Raw genomic sequence first — 17,022 nt, 5'->3', positions numbered from 1 at the left:
AGAGACATTTCAGCATTTTGGCTGCTTGAAATCTCGTACGACCGCCCGTTATCTCAGTCAGCACTGGTTCTAAAAGACCACCAAACACTTACCTCTGTCCTCATTTGTGTCCTCCTGTAGGGTATTTTTCCAGGCAGCATGTGATGTCCCTGAACCCGAGGAGAAGTTTAATATCGACGAGTACTCCGACATGGTGACTCTAAGCAAGCCCATCATCTACATCTCAATAGAGGAGATCATCAATACACACTCGGTAAACCAAAGAAACATGATTCATAGCTGTGGAAGTGTATGAAGGATCATCATCATCAAACTTCACTCTGTCAGTTGTCTTTATACTGAAGTTACTTTTCAGAATTGTTTGACTAATTTCAAAGTACATTTTTTCTCTGCAACAGTTTTTGTTTGTGCATTTTTTCTAATAGTTTTCATGCCAATTATTATGTTTCATATTATCACACCACTTCCTTGGAGACAGTCCAGTTGAGGACATCAGTTAAACTCAAGTTGTTTAAAAAAAAAAAAGAAACAGCCCTACAGTGTTTCATAAATTTGCCTCAGAGGGCTTCAAAGACATCTTCTGTCACCACAGAAGAAAACTGGAATAAGCTCAGGAAGCACCAGAGGAAGGGCTCTTCTCCCAGTGTGCAAAAAGCCACCTGTGCTATTTAGTCCGACTTACCCTGCACTTAGTCACACAGACTTTGAAGACATGAAACTTTGTTATATCACATGTTCCCTCAGCCCTCATTTTACACACTGAGAAGATGTACCGTAGTCATTTCATGTCTATTAGCTGTATATATAGCTACACATATGAACAACAGTGTGGTTCATATCGGGGTCAAGAATAAATATTAGGTTTCTTGATTGTATTGTCTGCAGCTCTGAAATGGATGCTGTATTTTTGTGCAACAAAAAAAGTCAACTCGTCAATACACTAAATACTTAAACATGTTAAGATGATTTACAATATGTAATGAGGGAGAATGGGTTCATATTAAATAGTAACCTTAGCACATGTGTTCCTGGCATTTGTTCTCTTGTCTCTCTTCTTTTCCTGTCTATTTCTCATGTGTAGTTTCATGATTTATTTTTTTCATTCTAAAAGTCTCATCTGTGTTTGTTTAGCTGCTTTTGGAACATCTGGAGGCGATCTCCCCCGACCACAATGACCTACTGCATGAGCTGCTGCAGGACCTGGGAGACGTCCCTGATGTAGAGGCATTGCTCGGTATTGTCAAACCAACTCGTATCAATATTAGTCATCTTGTCTCATCGTATGTTTATAACTTGACATGCTGTGCTTTTTTCTTTTTTTTTTTAATTTCAGGTGAGGGAGCAGTGGACCCGAATGGACCAAACAGAGAGAGTGCCCTGAGTCAGCTGGCCAAGACGGAGATCTCCCTCACACTCACCAGCAAGTTTGAGCTGCGGAAGGAGACGACAGAGACTTGAAGACTCTAATGACTAAGTCAGTTTGGACAAAGGATAGTTTGACACATTAACTATCCTGTCTGTTGTTGTTCTAATCAGCTGAAGCCTTACAGTAAGACAACATGAGCCGCACTACTACGTAGTTTGTGTAATGTTTGCTATGAATGCCTTCTGATGGACTCTACTTCAACCTTTGACTCTGTGTGCGTTTCCTTGCCGATATCGCTCTGTCATGTGTCTTTGTCTGCCTTTCCTGCTCTTCTATCGTTTCCTGTCCACAAGGGGAAGAGGTGGTTGTTCAGGGCTATCTTACCAAAAACACACATCCGTCTGTTTCTCTTCCAGGAGGCTAGAGGGGATTTTGTCCCTTTTCTTTTTTTTTTTTTTTTTTTTTTTAGCATTCAAATATGTACATATGCATATATAATATTCATTATTAAACATACATGCATATGGTGGCAATACTAAATAAATTAAACGCAGCAAAATAAATCAATATATAATATTTTTGTTGTCAGATGTTAGGGAGACGTAACATCTGAAATAAAATAAAACAGCGAGGTCTGTCTCAAAGGTGTTTTTATCACTGTGTGTGTTCTCAGGACAAAGAAGCTCATTGTGGATGTGGTCCGAATTCAGTCTGGAGAGACCTTAACTGAAATTCTTGACACTCCAAGTACTGACCTACAGGTAACACCATCTGCTCTCTTCTTTTCTCTCCCCTCTGTCTACAGAAGCCCGTCTTATTTGTCATTTAATTTAAACAATCGTTTTTGTTCAGAGTTCTGTCAGGTGTTTTTTTCCCCATCTCTTTTATAACTCTGCCCCTAAAGGAGTCCGAACATACGAAGATTGTAGCGCGCCGGGCAGTCCAGGATGCTCAAACACCGGAGGGTCTGAAGAGCAGCCCAGCCGTGCTGGAGGACAGCCAGCTGCCTCTGGAGCAGAAGAAGAGGAAGATCCAAAGGAACCTCCGTAACCTGGAGCAGGGCGGCCTGGTCACTGCAAGTAACAAATACCAGGACCTCATCAACGACATATCAAAGGTACAGTACATGACAAGCTCTTTAGTCAAAAAGTGCATGCCTGTGATGCAATCTGATGTGTGTTTTTAGTTGTTCAGCCTGTGAATTAATGAAGTCCACCTTTATCTTACAGGACATTCGCTACCAAAGACGCTACAGGCAGAGGAGGAAGGCAGAGCTTGTGAAGCTGCAGCAGACACTGACGGCCCTGAACTCAAAAACAGCCTTCTTCCAGGACCAGATGAACTATTATGACACCTACATCAAAACCTGCCTGGACAACCTCAACAGGAAGTGAGTTGTACTGTTACCTTTTTCACCAACCACCAATGAAGAGTTTGTTTGAAACATCCTCGTTTCACTGTGTGATAATCCTTGCTTCCTTTTCGTTTTGTTGTGTAGACTGATTGGTTGTTGGTTCAAGGTGATAATTAAGCCTGACTGTTTTTGTGTGTCCAGGAATTCACGTAGATCTATTAAACTGGACAGCAAAGGAGAGAGTAAGGGAAGTAAGAAGACAAAGCTGCAATCTCTGAAGTACACAGCAGCGAGGCTTCACGAGAAGGGAGTCATCCTGGAGATAGAAGGACTTCAGACGAACCAGTGAGTTGAGCTGTTCACAACAGACACTTATCAAAAACTATCCTGAAGGTCTGGTAACTGAATATCAGTGCAATTTAACAGTGTCTTTTATTTGCTTACATTTTATTGATTTATTTTAGCTAGAGTTATTAGTTTATACTCTCCCCATGTTAGAAAAGGTTTCTTTTTTTCCATAAGGAGGAACAATGTCTTTTAAATGAAATGAGACTAGAAGATAGTTTTGTGTAAAAAAAAAAAAAAAAAAAAAAGAGGATCTTGTCTTGACGGTTTTCTTTTTGCAGAGAGAAAAATGTGATCATGGGTTATAGTTCCGTTAGATGACCTTTGTCGTCATCCTCCCTGTGCTTCTGAGTTTAAACTAAGCATTAAAGAGTTCGGAGTGTCTCCTGGAAATGCTGACGTTTAGTTTCTGTATCGCTGAAACAATCAGAGAAATTACAGTGAAGTGATTGATTTGTAGCTTTCCATTTGCTGAATATTCACTTTTTTTCCACATCATTAATTTCTTGCTATTGTCTATTTTCCTTTTTCAGGCTCAAAAATATCATGTTTGACATTTCACCTACTGAGGAAGTCGGGGATTTTGAGGTGAAAGCCAAGTTTATGGGGGTTGAGATGGAAAAGGTCCAGCTTCATTTCCAGGTAAACTTTTGCCGTTTGTGTCTGGATTTTACCAAATGGAGCAGCTTTCTTGTCAAAATGAGATATTGATGGCACTCATCATTTAGGTTTCTGTTGCTCTTGTCAAACAATTAGCGGGAAATATGATGGAAACAAAGCAAGTATTCAATTCAGTGTTTGCCCCTGTGACGTTACGCTGTCAGTCTGAGTGTCACAGAGGATGTTCTGTCTTCTGAGGTAGAAACAGGTGAAACCTGATGTGAATTCACAGACTGGGACAATAATATTATACTGTCACCAAATGAAGATGAATGTACAAAGACATGACGACGGTTGAGCTTAGTTAGGGCACTTTTCTGACGCATAAATGGATATATTGTACTGCAGGTGTTTTCACCGAGCAGATGAGATGTTGTGGTGTGATGTTAAGTCAGAGTCATGCATTGTTTGTGATACTGAACACTAAATAAGGAGCTCAGTGCTCACACGCCGTCTCTCTGCTGTTTGCAAAGCTCCTGAATAAGCAGGAAACAAGCTTTCAAATGTGTTTCTCATTCACTGTTATTTCTAATCTGTACCCAGGACCTCCTACAGCTGCAGTACGAAGGCGTCGCTGTCATGAAGATGTTTGATAAAGCCAAAGTCAATGTCAACTTGCTGATCTTCCTCCTAAACAAGAAATTCTATGGAAAATGAGAGAGTAAAGCTGAAGAAGAGGAAAGACACTGTGCCTTCTGACAGAACTGTGGTTGGATAAAATGAAGAAGACGATGTAGGACGGTGCAGGACAGTGGAGTGTTTATTCTGATTTTAATTTGATGGATCACACCAAAATGCATGTTGTCCAACTTAATATCTGTTCTTTTTTTTGGGGGGGGGGGAGTGTTGTAAATGTAATGTATTTTATTAATTAAATTGTATTGTTTTCATGTTTTATGCAAAAGATACTTAGTTGTCAGTTTGTGCTACTTTAAAGCTTTTGATGGAAATTTCAGAAGAAGCCGTACTGTCTTTGAGTTCAGACTACATTACCCACTCACCTGTATGACCAGTGCCTTTTTATCCAAATGTTTAAAGAAGTACGTTTTAAATAATAAATCATTACAAAAATAAAAGCTACAACTGATGTTTTTAATGTATAATGAGTATGCAAGTGATTTTTAACATTTGAACAATGTTCATAATAAACTGTCTAAAATTGTATTTCTCATGTCATCGATATGTATCTGTTCTCTCAGTGGTAACATCTGCCAGTATTGAAGCTGTCAAAGGGGATAGGTTTAGTTCGGAAGGTGAAGGTCAGTCATAGTTTCTTTTTTTTTCAGTGTAACAGGGAGGAGTTGATGCACCAAAGAGGAGGCGGAGTATCCACCCGGTGATGTAATAACATGTTTGATACCAGCAGAAAAACACTTAAGAGTTACTCCTCTAGTAAAGGGATCATTTCCTCACACTTGTATGTGTTAAATATTGAGAGGACTAACAAAGCCATGGTTCACCTGTCTGTTGGGTTGGTGGTCTTGTTTTCTCTCCACAGCTCAGCTCCCACTTCTCTAAATGGTAAGCCCCTTTAACATAGCTGTAATAGTTCAATATTGTTATTTTATTACTAGAGTTTACACTGCTGGGTTTTACTTACTCTCCTGTTTTATTCGCCATTTTAATTGAACCACACTGTCAAATATTCTGTATATCAATCTTTTACCATATATGGTGGTGTGGATTTCTTAAAACTGCATTCACCTCCCAACATGCTTACTCTGAAAGTGCAATTTATTTTTCTCGTAATGGGAATTAGAACATGTTTTGTTACAATAAGCCTAAAGTAACTGCTACAAAGTTCAATGTCAATGTTTTTCACTTGGGTTGGCAGTGACTCAGTCTGTAGGGACTTAGGGTTGGGATCCAGAGGGTCACTGATTCATGTCCCAGTACATACATTTTTCTGGTAGCTGTGGTGCAAGTCCATTGCATCGCCACTTTTCTCTTTCTGCAGAAATCAAATGAACTCAAAGCTACAGAAAAACCTTCCAAATCTTATACACGCATTTTCAATATCTCTGCTGGCAAGAACAGAATTTTTAATATACTGGAGTCATTTACTTTTTGAATCTCTAGACCAGTTTTTAATAAATGGGTAAGGTTGGCATTAAGTTTGAAAAACCTCTTTTATATTCTGCTGTTTACCTTTATATCTTCATAGGCTCAGGACTCGTCCCACGGACTTTCGCTGGTCACTTTGTCATGTCCACTGATGATCTTGTTGACTATATTGACCCGTCTGTGTCAGAAAGTGAGGACGAGGATTATGGCTCAGGGTTGGAGCGGGTACCAGTAAAAAAACACACACACCATGGTCCAAACCACCACCACCAGAAGAGCTACCACGTCTCAAAGGAAGCGAAACAATTCCTGAAGGGTCACCTTGCGACAAAGTTTGTCCCCACTCTTTACACTCTGGTCCTCATCATCAGCGTGCCCCTCAATCTTGTTGCCGTGGTGATGTTTCTGCGTCACATCCGTCCAAGAAAACCTGCAGCAATCTACATGCTGAACCTGGCCCTTGCTGACCTGCTGTTCGGCCTTCTCCTTCCCTTCAAGATCGCCTACCATTACAATGGCAACAACTGGATCTATGGCTCCTTCATGTGCAGAGTCGTCACCGCAGCTTTCTACTGCAACATGTACTGCTCAGTCCTACTCATGACGTGTATCAGCATGGACCGTTTCCTGGCAGTGGTTTACCCCATGAACTCCCTGACGTGGCGCAGTCCTCAGACTGCCTCAGCTGTGTGTGCCGCCATGTGGCTCCTAGCCCTCGGAGGAGTTTCACCCCTCCTCATCTCCGGCCAAACCATGTTTCTGTCAGACTTGGGCATCACCACCTGCCATGATGTGCAGGATGTTAAAATACTCCAATCTTACTATCTTTACTTCTTTCCCATCTACTCCTCCATCTTCTTTTTCGTCCCTCTTGTCTTCACTGTCTTCTGTTATGTACGAATCATTCAGGTTCTGCTTGCAGCCAATTTGGAGAACCGCTCTAAGAAGACTCGAGCTGTGGTGATGGCTGTGGTTGTGTTGGTGGTGTTTGTGATCTGCTTCACTCCCACCAACATCATTCTCATGGTTCACTATGTCCAGTTGTCTCACAAGCCAAGTGATAGTTCCTATCAGGCATACCTGCTCTCCATGTGCCTGGGCAGTCTAAGCTGCTGTCTGGATCCTGTCCTCTATTACTTTGGCTCCTCTCAGTGCCAGAAGCAGGCGTTGAGGTTTTTTAGGTGTCGGAGAGTGGCAGGAGCAGAGAGCAGCTCAGAGACACAGAGTATGAGGAGCAGCAGACGGACAGACAGCACCAGGTCATGTAAGATGGAGAGCCTTCAAACAGACCTGGGGAGCCAGTACAGCAGACTGGTGGTCTGAAGGGGGTGATTTTCTATTTGAGACTTTAAAAACCCACATGCAGCTCTATGGTGTGGAACCACATATTCAAAATAGCCTATATTTTAATCTCTTCTGAAAAAATGCTTGGGCTGGATCAGAAGATTGTTTCCAATACTGTGGACTTATTTGTTCTAAAATGATCTGTATGGAAACATTGCTTACATTAAATTAGCCTTTTCTTGTCAAAAAAAAAAAAAAAAAAAAAAAAATATATATATATATATATATATATATATATATATATATATATATATATATATATCAAGTAGTGTGACTGTTTGTCATTTGTTTAATTTCTTTCAAACCTAGCATAGCAGAACTTTTGTTAAAGATATTTGAAGTTTCTGTGAAGAGCTTTAATGTTGTGCTTTGGCAGCCCCTGTAGACAAAGAAGTTTAATCTCTACTCTTTTCTTGTCCTGTACTGTGTGAGTGACTATTTCTATAAAAAAAAAACCCTCATCCTATTTGATTTAAAATGTTAACATGAAATCTGTGTCATTAAAAAAAATTCAAACAGGCGTATTTGAGCAACATGCTGTTTATTGCCGACCCTGTGGCAGGGGAGACTGGCATGTCAAATAGATACAGCAATGTGATATTTTCTCTCTGATGGTTTAGCGAGCTTTTGTAGGTCAAATAGATTCAGCATGAAGAACTGCCGTCTGTTCCATTATCAACCAAAAACTCCTCACAGTAGCTTTAAGTTGCAATTAATTTTATTACAATAATCAAAATTTAATCTCATAAACATATAATACAGATAATATAGACACTATTTTGTTTCATGACAAAATAACTACACTGTTTTTACACTGTCATTTACATGATGCTGTTATGTGACATTATTGATGTAAGGTTGAAATAAGTACCTGCATGACTTCATTAATCATAAAAGATGTTTGTAAAAATCGGATGTTGAGTCAAAGTTAGAATTGATTAATTCCGTTCGTATACAAGTTTATTATTCAAACTGAAGTCGCTATGTCTTCGTCTGTTTTTAATGCTGGTCACTGTCTCTGTCGTCTGGGCACAGCTCTGCAACAGAAAATTGAAACAAGAGCAAGAGAATAACACATAATTACAATTACAGTGAATGGCTCAATTTTCCTCAGTATCATGGAAAACATTTACTCCATATTGATCACCCACAATTAAATTAATCAATAAATAAAATTATAAATGAATTGAGCATTTAGCCCAAGTCCATTATCATATTTGGAGGTTACTTTCTTTAAAACAATGTCTCCCCCCTGTGGCAGGTTTTATATCATAACCATAACGTCTACTTAAAATCGATCAAAAAGACGTTATTTGTCCCTGGGGGGGGACACAGCTTCATATTTACAGCCTCACTCAAGAGCTACTGACCTGTTTTCCCATCAAAGCTGTGGAAGTTCTCTGGGAAATTGAGACACCCGACTTGTTTCTTGAAGATTTCAACATCTTTGGGATCTATTTTTCCTGTCCTAGCTAAAAGTAAAGGCAGACCATTTTGAAAACGCTTCAACTGAAAAACAAAGTGTTAAAAGCTACAAGGACAGAAAACTTACTGAACTGTAGGATGAATCTACCAGTGGTGTCCCCGTTTCGAAAGGTATCTGTCCACAGCAGGCAGTCAGAGCAAGTCTGCAGAATATGTCCTTTATGGTCTGACAGATTCTCTTTGAAAGTACAAGGAGGGACTCATTACTTAACCATTTTATTTACAAAGAGCTCTCATATGCTCTCCTCTTATTGATCTAGTTTCTCTTACTTCTGAATGTGGTGGCGAGTCCTGAGACTGTTGCATTCACCTCCCCCATGATACACCGATCACTTTGAAACACAAAAAGCAGTGACACACACTTTGTTTGACCAAGCTTAGCATTCAACATGCTGTATATAAATACTAATATTAAATAAAATAAATCACTATACTTACAAGCAATGATCTCCCCAACGTAATGTCATAAGTTGACTTTGAGAAGTAGGTGACAACTCTATCCAGGAGCTTTTCAGAGACTCCAGTGCCTTGTGGTACGGCTTGGGGTCACCAGCTCCCATCACATATACCCACTTACCAAAAACCTTTATAGAAAGTCAAAATGAATATCACTGCATGAAGACAATGTCTGAGTTTCCCTTTAATGATATGCTGAATCAAGCAGCAGAAAGGGATCATACTGTAAGCAGAACTTACCAGTTTGGGGTCCTCGGGCATAAAAGGCTTGATCAAGTCCTTGCAGTCAGGGGCAGCTGCAGAACTGAGGGAAGCGAGAGCTAAGGCAAAAACAACAACAGATACAGCCATGTTCAGACGGAGGACGAGACAGGAACACTGCAGAGGATGTTACTGAAGCTCCAACAGGGAACATCTATCGCCTCTTCATTTTCAAAGAGTTGTGCAAGCACTGATATTGGAGAAGGAGGGGGGTCCTGCATGCTCAGATGCACCAGTGAAGGTTTTCAATGACCATGCAGAGCTTGTTTTGCTCCACAATAAAAGGACAGCACAACAGCCCTCTGTTGTCAGTGTACTGCTGCCCATGAATGAACTCAGGCAAGGTGCCACAGCTCGTCTGAGCCTTGAAACATTTACAAAGGAACTCAAGAGGCTTTTATTTAGTAAAACTAAGGTTGTATCCCATGGGCTCCCTGGCGGGACAAACAAGGATGTTACTTAGCAACAGAGTTTATTAACGTTTTTGCTACAGATGAGAAGAGCTGTAATAGTTTTTGCAAAGTGTATCATATTTATAAATGGGTCAACATTGCATCTTGTTATTCTTGATAATGATTAAGACACGTGGGAGCTTATAGGTGAATACTTCATCTGAATGAAGGTGCAAATAAGTGAGTAGAAAACAGAGCACAGGGGGAGTGAAGGCTTTTTATTCATCTCAAACAGGCAGTTAAATTCAGACAACTATTTACAGATGGTGATTACACTGGGTTTTTCAGCCATTGCAGTCCCAAAATATTCCAAGAAGTTCTTAAATCTCACATGTCCTATACTAACAAGAAAAGTTCAACCACTTTTGCAGGCGGAATTACATAGCAATACGATGTCTGCTCATATCTGGCCACATATCTAACATGACTTAAAACCACCAGGATATAAACTCATCATTGCTCCAAATCGCTGACGGCAAGTGGAGAGTTAATGCAGAGCACAATGTTAATTCAAATCAAAAACACTATTTAGAGCAGGTCTGGCTGAATGTGTTTGGCTCTTAATGCAGCTTTAGTTTGCAGGAGGCTGGACTTCAGCTTCAGTGGTCTCTGTATCAGCAGCAGCAGCAGCGTTCCTTTCATCTGGACACAGATCTAAAATAAAAAGCAAGGATCAAATTGTCAGCACGTCTGTATGTACGTATGTACCAGGAGGAAACAGAGCCTTATAATAACAGCTGACCTGTGGTTCCAAAGTAGTACTCTGGGAGGAAGTTGAGACACTCTGCCTGCTTCTTAAAGGTTTCCAGCTCAGATGGCTCCAGATTTCCAGTCTTTGCTTCAAAAGTGGAGGCAGAGGAATGAAACTACAAATCAAAATATCTGGTTACTATCTTAAAAATCTGACTGAGCGAGGAAAAAACTTACTGAAAAGGAAAAGGTATCTTCCTTTTGACTTGCCGTCAGGGAGGAGGGTAGTGTCTTCAGAAAGGAGGCAGTCAGCACAGGTCTCATAGTACTTCCCATCATGATATGACGTGTGACCGTTGATATTAACTTTAAGATGACAGTCATGAAAAGTGTTTTATTTGCAAACATATTTGTATAATGAAATGTTAAATTGTTTACTGCATAAATCATTAAAAAAAAAAACGGAATATTCTGTAATACATACATGTGGTGTGGCTCATCATTCCAGAGACGGAGGCATTGGCGAGACCCTGAAGGCATTTGTCTCCCCTCATATGAAAATAAAGATGCAACAATCAGCCTCCCACCATACACTTTTAACTGCATACCGACAACACAACTATCAGTCATTCATGAGAGACAAAGTAAAGTAACAATTTCATCATGTGGCTGTGGGTGGAGTCCTTACAGGCGGTCGGCCCAGTAGATGGTGATGAGGCTGCTATCTGATGAAGAAGACAGGTCCACCCATGATGAGTTCACCACCACCAGGTCAGCCTTCAAACCAGGCTCATCCCATGATGCCACATGGAGCACCCACTTTCCATAAATCTGACACAAAAACACAGGCCTTTAAAATGGATCATCCAATTAAAAAAAATGAGCTCATCATGGCTTGGATTTAAATGTTATTCATGACAAAAGCAGTTGACCCATCCTCTAAAAAAACAAGAACAAATGTACACCTGGTCAAATAAACATGCATATACAACGTGACTTATCTGTTCAGAAACTTAGTGTGCAGTATGACTGAAAGCTCCAAAACAGCTCAAGTGAGCCTTTGTGGACTTTATTATTATCATTTATTTACTGTTGCAACATTGTGGTTGTATCTTTTACGAAGGTGAAAATGAATTCCTATTGATTCATTTTGATGCTAAAACAAACACTTTTTTTTAAAACCTAGAATCTTTTGTCTGACTTGTTTGTACTCTGACTATATTCAAAGCACACGTCACAGCTGGGAAACTCTGGAGAAAGTCAGAGAGAAAAATTTGGCCATTTGCTTTCACACACTTGTACACTCCTGAAAATATCATAGTGTTTACGCCATATTATACTGCATTCATATTTAGGCCTAAACTGTGCTATATTTTGAATAAATAAATTAAACACCAAAAATAATTCAGCTTTTCAACATGCAGTATTCTTGATGTTCTCCTCACACATACGACCAGCCGGTAACAAGTTATGTCTGATACTCACAGGGCTGTGGTTGTCCAGTACCAGAGGCTTCACCAACTCTTTACAGTCCAGGTGAGGCGCAGCAGCGCACAGGGAGGCGAGAGCAAGGAGAGCGACAACCAGCTGTGCAGCCATGACTCCAGAAAGCATGCAGTCACAGAGCAGCACTAGAGTCAGTATCCTGCCAGCTAAAAACCCCTCAGAGGAACCTTTGGGGAGTGTTGTGTAAGAGGGGGCTGGGCCACACACAGAAACACTATTCTTCTCCTGGAGGGAACCGTATTGCTTCACCTTTCACGTCCCCTGCAAAAGATCCTGTCCTATTTATCTTGTTACGTAAAAGCCATCTGGCAGAGGCTGAATACAGGACCCCTGCATCTTTATGGTGGGAACAACGACCTGCAAATACTCACATTCCCAAAAAACATCAGAAAACATCGTCTCTGCTCCCTTCATCCTTGGTGTTATAAAAGAATTAGCTTTGGAACATTACAAATATTTCGAGTATGTTGAATTAGAGCACACATTTAACACAATCATGAATATTGACTTTTACTGCAGTTATTGTTGTCGTCTCTTTTGGGTAGCTGCTGTTACTTTTTCAAGTACCAGCAGAAACAAGGAGTACTGACAAAAACGTACATTTGGCAAACACAGTTGAGAGTGTCCTTGCACAGTTCCAGATGTTAATCTGGTTCATCCAGCTCAGCTCAATATAAAAATTGGTCACATTAAAACGAGAGAGAGAGAGAGAGAGAGAGAGAGAGAGAGAGAGAGAGAGAGAGAGAGAGAGAGAGAGAGAGAGAGAGAGAGAGAGAGAGAGAGAGAGAGAGAGAGAGAGAGAGACAGAGAGACAGACAGACAGACAGACAGACAGACAGACAGACAGACAGACAGACACAGAGAGAAAGGAGGGCTACCAATTCCTGATCAAGTCCAGCTGCCTTTGAATGAAGCTCCAAACTTGGACTCCCTTGAAAACAAATCTACAAACATTTTGGGCTGATGTTTTAACCAGCCACCTTTAATGAGAGATCAGATTGGTCCACACAGCAAAGACTGCTGAGAGGATACAGGCGAACTTCACTGGGCGCTATAAAGAGAGAGGAGCCTTGCCTTTCATCAACGACATTCATCAGGTTACAGTGAAAGAAACCAGAGAGCCAACACTTTGAATAAGGGAAGAGAAGCTTTATGCTAGCATATTCAAAACCCATGAAATACTTCTCTGTGTATTTACAAAAAACATAATACAAGAATAAAAAAGAGAAAATGAACACACCACAAATGGAGTCCGGTATACTGCCACAAAACACAAAACATGATCCAATTTACAAATGTGTCTTCTTGTACTCCCACTTATGGCTTCAATCTAACACAAAAAATAAAAAATACTATACCTTGAGTTCATCTCTGACAGTGTATCGTCAGTCCATCCCTCCCTTTTGCAATAATTCTCTCAAAGTTTGTCTTTAAATAATATTATTATCAAATACACATACAAGACAGAGGAGCTACATTGTGAGCTGTACATTTTGCAGTAATAGAAGGAAGAGGAGAAGGTTCACTGGAGTATTGACCTTTTGTACATGATGATAATACATCTCGGGCAGTGAAAAAAGTTAAAAACACTTATTTGAAAACAAGCTCATTTGAGCTTTCTGTTCTGGACTTTTCAAATCCCGCTGAGATCACAGTTTACCCGGATGACAATGAACAATGAGTGACCGAAGTGACTGTATCCGCTTGTGTCTGACACCCTCTAAAACTGATGATTTGGTTTGAGGCTGAAAAAAACAAGAGATGAGACCTTAGGTAGCAAACAAACCCATGAAACACACTTTTGCCCCCTAAACTTCAGCTTTTACGCGTGCTTGTGCAGCCAAGAGAATGTAAAATCCTCTTCAAAGAAACCATTCACATTAGGAATCCTTGCCTTTGTTCGAAAGGTTTAACCTTGAATCCAGAATTGCGAAAACTGCGTACTCTTTTTATATTTCAATTACCAATGTGTCTGAACCGATTTAAAGCACGACTATGTAACTTTGAAAGGAGAAAAAACACATTCTTCCTTTCATCAATTAAAAAGTTGAATTCATAAGCTCCAAACTGACCACTGTTAAATTAAGTACACTTGGGGTTACCTTGCCTGGTATGACCGGTTACTTTTGCTGTTACATTAAAAACATGAACTAGATAATACTCTAATGAAGTCACTCATAAAGCCAGACGACTCGTTTTTCTTTGTTACTGTTGCAGAATAATCAAGCATTTAAAATGATCATGCAACAGTGGCTACACCACACGAAAACAAATACATCGTCTTGATTTAAGCCTTAAAAAAGATTTCAGCCAAACACTTTGAAATGTGCTGAAATCTTTCTGCCGATCACAAGAAAATAAATTACAGATCTGCATTTCATTTGCCTCATCAGACCTTAAAACATAAGATAACCGTGATGACACAAGAGTTAAACGAGGCTTCAGATTGCAAGATTTCCCACAGACAATTCCTGAATGAACCTTGTGGTAACCTGATTGTTACTTCGCTCTAAACCTTCCAGTGATCGACAACATTTTTGGTCAGCAAAAGAAAAGAGATGATCCACATACATAACAGCCAGTCACATTGCATTATTCATAGATCAAAAAAGTATCAATATCTCTGTAGGTCCTTTAAAAAGGCAACTTCAGGATAAATAGGATACTGGCCTTGTTCTGGGAACAAACTCTGTGATATGATGCAAAAGGCAGAGGCGTCATCTGTGTCCACAGTCTCATACACACTGTATGGAAATATACAAAGAGTTCTTCTCTGGGTAGTTTTAATTTGGTTCCTTTGTACAGTCTTAAAGTTGCAGAGGAAGAACTGATGAGTGTATCAGAGTCATCACTTAGGAGGGGGGAAGAACAGGAGAAGCAAAGAGAAACAACGTATGGGTTAATGGAGGGGGGGTACAGAAGGACGGGGCCTGGGGTAACTGTCCTGACATGTCAGGTGGTGGAGGAGGAGTCACTGGTCTCGATGACATCATATCCAGTCCCTCTGCTTTTCACAAATCCAAACCATCCTACTGAGCGAATGACCAAACCCGCTTCCGTAGTCTTCAAACGCTCATCGTCATGTTTGGAGAGTACTGCGGGGATGAGAAGCAAAAAACTCTGTGTTTGAATATCTATATATATTAGAGATAACCCCCCCCTCCCCCAACGTCATATAAAAGGATTCTAAATTAAAACTGCTGCTATTAAATTAAATTATTTTCATTTCAGCCAGTCAGACAACTCATGTTTTCATTTGTTTCAAATGTTTAATACAGCAGCAGAACATAGTTTGCTCTACGCTCTGACATCATCGCTCCTCGCAGATTATTTTACATCCAGAAATTTGAGTTTTAAGAGAAAATAATCCTTGATTGATCCCCAGTGGAGAAATTCAAGATGATATAACATCTTAGACCCCTAGTCGGATGGATGCTGGGGTGGCAGTGGGGCTGAAAGCAAGAATGCATCACTGACTCAGGTCACGGATGGCAATGAAAGAGCAGCTTTAGGTTATATAGACCACCAGCTGGAAGGAAGTGTTGTCAGGTGATTGTGTATAATGACACATGTAAGGTGTGAAGTCAGTGCGGCGAGAGATGCCTGACTGAAATATCCTCATTAATGCCAACACTTGCTTTAACACTGCACAGAGTCAGAAGTAAAGATTTTTACCACTTGCGTGTTTTACTCGTCAAATTCAGCTCCAGACAAAAAAAACGAGATAACACCTTTAATGGCTGTTCAAATTGAACACATCCACTTCCAGCATTTATACAGTTATCTTATTAACACAATGTAATTTCTGTTCTAGCATCATGCTGTTAAAGGTTGCCAGGCAACCAGTGGAAATTGCAGAAGTCTCTTCAAGTAAGTCCTGTGAGTTTGTTTTTACATCATTCAACATGACTGATTCCACTGACTTCATTATGAGCTCAGTCAATTGGCTTCTTTTTGATGTTTTAAGCCAACCTTTCAAATTGGAGAGTGGTATGAACTTTCTCTTCTAATCCTCTGCAGTGGAGAAAACACTATTTTTTTACCCTCATGTAAAACCACTCCTTCAAAAGCACTAAACAATTTATAAACTCATTTTAAACTTAAGTTGTTGTCAAACTGTTTAACTAACAAGAGTTTTAAACCACAAACAACAAAGATCCTTCTTTGAATTTCTGATAGTAGATGACATTTGTACTTACACTTTCATTCTGGAAAGGGTTGAGGAAGTTTCCTCCCATCTCTCCATCCTCTCTGGGGGTCCCGGGCTGGTTACTCATACTCAGGTTACCAGGAGAGTTCTGTTGAGAAATTATGTGAAAAAGCACTTATTGATAACCTAAGCCTAACCGTACTAAAGATGCTAAAATCCTGCACATTTAGCCTACAGATTAGGGCTTGTCTTACCTTGGGGAGACTGTCCATGTCGCCAGAGCCTGAAAGAAAGAGCACATGTAGAAATGAACATTTAAACTATATTATCAAAAGCTCATTTTACTGAATTGACCGGGCAAATTGTCTTGAAAAGATGTTCTGTGTCATGCAGCCAGACTGTGTTTGTTGTTATTGTACCTAATGATCCATTCATGTGATGAGGTTCCATCCCAGCCATTCCACCTAACGGACCGTCTCCCCCTGCACCCATAGGGAACTGAAGAGGACATACACAGTAGACATTAACTCATCTGAATATATTTTACAGGGAATCTAATGACAATTTAAGAGCTTTTGAACCCTCACACAAACTGAACAGCCATCTTTATGTGAGTCAGTCAAAGGTAGAATTGTGTCTTACATTCGGTCGGCTTCCTGCAGGAGGAACTGTGTTTATCATCGTGTACATGTTGTCACCAGAGTTTGTTGAATCTGGCAAAGAAAAAGAGAGACAATACAATGTTAAAAAAAATAAGAGGGAGTAGACACCCATAGAACAGAGAAGCACACACAGAGCACACCTGCTGGACTTGGCATTATTGGCGTCCCTGGTGGCCCTCCTCCTCCCGGTGGTCCCTAAAAGGACAGTTTTGATTTCCATAAGACCT

General features: G+C 40.2%; 5 protein-coding genes across 5 annotated transcripts in view; 2 read left to right on the top strand and 3 right to left on the bottom strand.

Moving 5' to 3' along the window:
* iqgap2 (IQ motif containing GTPase activating protein 2) overlaps nt 1-4,889 on the top strand; it is a 29,623-nt gene extending 24,734 nt beyond the window's left edge. The window contains 10 exon segments of the mRNA XM_079367673.1: nt 121-253; nt 1,132-1,234; nt 1,334-1,432; nt 1,435-1,474; nt 2,040-2,127; nt 2,271-2,483; nt 2,596-2,756; nt 2,922-3,065; nt 3,599-3,707; nt 4,269-4,889. Coding sequence (XP_079223799.1) covers nt 121-253; nt 1,132-1,234; nt 1,334-1,432; nt 1,435-1,474; nt 2,040-2,127; nt 2,271-2,483; nt 2,596-2,756; nt 2,922-3,065; nt 3,599-3,707; nt 4,269-4,382 — 1,204 coding nt within the window. The 3' untranslated portion in view covers nt 4,383-4,889.
* Nucleotides 4,890-4,973: 84 nt separating this feature from the next.
* f2r (coagulation factor II (thrombin) receptor) lies at nt 4,974-7,310 on the top strand. The gene is made up of 2 exons (XM_079354830.1): nt 4,974-5,246; nt 5,890-7,310. Exons 1-2 carry the CDS (start codon nt 5,075-5,077, stop codon nt 7,110-7,112), a joined length of 1,395 nt encoding a protein of 464 aa, XP_079210956.1. The 5' UTR covers nt 4,974-5,074; the 3' UTR covers nt 7,113-7,310.
* A 347-nt stretch (nt 7,311-7,657) lies between these two features.
* On the bottom strand, nt 7,658-9,589 carry LOC306835555 (uncharacterized protein). The gene is made up of 6 exons (XM_079362171.1): nt 9,315-9,589; nt 9,057-9,202; nt 8,889-8,950; nt 8,686-8,796; nt 8,504-8,605; nt 7,658-8,170 (listed from the first exon to the last, which is right to left on the bottom strand). Exons 1-6 carry the CDS (start codon nt 9,423-9,425, stop codon nt 8,133-8,135), a joined length of 570 nt encoding a protein of 189 aa, XP_079218297.1. The 5' UTR covers nt 9,426-9,589; the 3' UTR covers nt 7,658-8,132.
* Nucleotides 9,590-10,002: 413 nt separating this feature from the next.
* Nucleotides 10,003-12,156, bottom strand: LOC306833285 (saxitoxin and tetrodotoxin-binding protein 2-like). The gene is made up of 6 exons (XM_079358438.1): nt 11,963-12,156; nt 11,166-11,308; nt 10,962-11,026; nt 10,715-10,843; nt 10,530-10,625; nt 10,003-10,441 (listed from the first exon to the last, which is right to left on the bottom strand). The coding sequence occupies exons 1-6, from the start codon at nt 12,089-12,091 to the stop codon at nt 10,359-10,361; spliced, it is 645 nt and encodes a 214-aa protein (XP_079214564.1). The 5' UTR covers nt 12,092-12,156; the 3' UTR covers nt 10,003-10,358.
* A 961-nt stretch (nt 12,157-13,117) lies between these two features.
* The window catches only part of ssbp2a (single stranded DNA binding protein 2a), a 49,516-nt gene continuing 45,611 nt past the window's right edge, over nt 13,118-17,022 (bottom strand). Inside the window, exons 12-17 of the mRNA XM_079354457.1 lie at nt 16,936-16,990; nt 16,776-16,846; nt 16,553-16,631; nt 16,388-16,416; nt 16,183-16,281; nt 13,118-15,078 (exon numbers count right to left, since the gene is read on the bottom strand). Coding sequence (XP_079210583.1) covers nt 15,049-15,078; nt 16,183-16,281; nt 16,388-16,416; nt 16,553-16,631; nt 16,776-16,846; nt 16,936-16,990 — 363 coding nt within the window. The 3' untranslated portion in view covers nt 13,118-15,048. The remainder of the gene's footprint in view (nt 15,079-16,182; nt 16,282-16,387; nt 16,417-16,552; nt 16,632-16,775; nt 16,847-16,935; nt 16,991-17,022) is intronic.

The sequence above is a fragment of the Symphodus melops genome (assembly GCF_947650265.1).
Source record: "Symphodus melops genome assembly, chromosome: 1".
NCBI lineage: Eukaryota > Metazoa > Chordata > Actinopteri > Labriformes > Labridae > Symphodus > Symphodus melops.
Note: the sequence above shows the minus strand (reverse complement) of the source record. Positions and strands in the feature narration are given on the sequence as shown.

Bases quoted from the DNA above. Each gene is read 5' to 3' on its own strand.
- f2r (XM_079354830.1), top strand. From the start codon at position 5,075: ATGTTTGATACCAGCAGAAAAACACTTAAGAGTTACTCCTCTAGTAAA. The intron at 5,247-5,889 runs GTAAGCCCCTTT...ATATCTTCATAG, and splicing joins AGCTCCCACTTCTCTAAATG to GCTCAGGACTCGTCCCACGG.
- LOC306835555 (XM_079362171.1), bottom strand. From the start codon at position 9,425: ATGGCTGTATCTGTTGTTGTTTTTGCCTTAGCTCTCGCTTCCCTCAGT. The intron at 8,951-9,056 runs GTAAGTATAGTG...TGTGTTTCAAAG, and splicing joins CGTTGGGGAGATCATTGCTT to TGATCGGTGTATCATGGGGG. The intron at 8,606-8,685 runs GTAAGTTTTCTG...CTTTACTTTTAG, and splicing joins TAGATTCATCCTACAGTTCA to CTAGGACAGGAAAAATAGAT.
- LOC306833285 (XM_079358438.1), bottom strand. From the start codon at position 12,091: ATGCTTTCTGGAGTCATGGCTGCACAGCTGGTTGTCGCTCTCCTTGCT. The intron at 11,309-11,962 runs GTGAGTATCAGA...TTTTTGTGTCAG, and splicing joins TACTGGACAACCACAGCCCT to ATTTATGGAAAGTGGGTGCT. The intron at 10,844-10,961 runs GTATGTATTACA...GTCATCTTAAAG, and splicing joins AATGATGAGCCACACCACAT to TTAATATCAACGGTCACACG.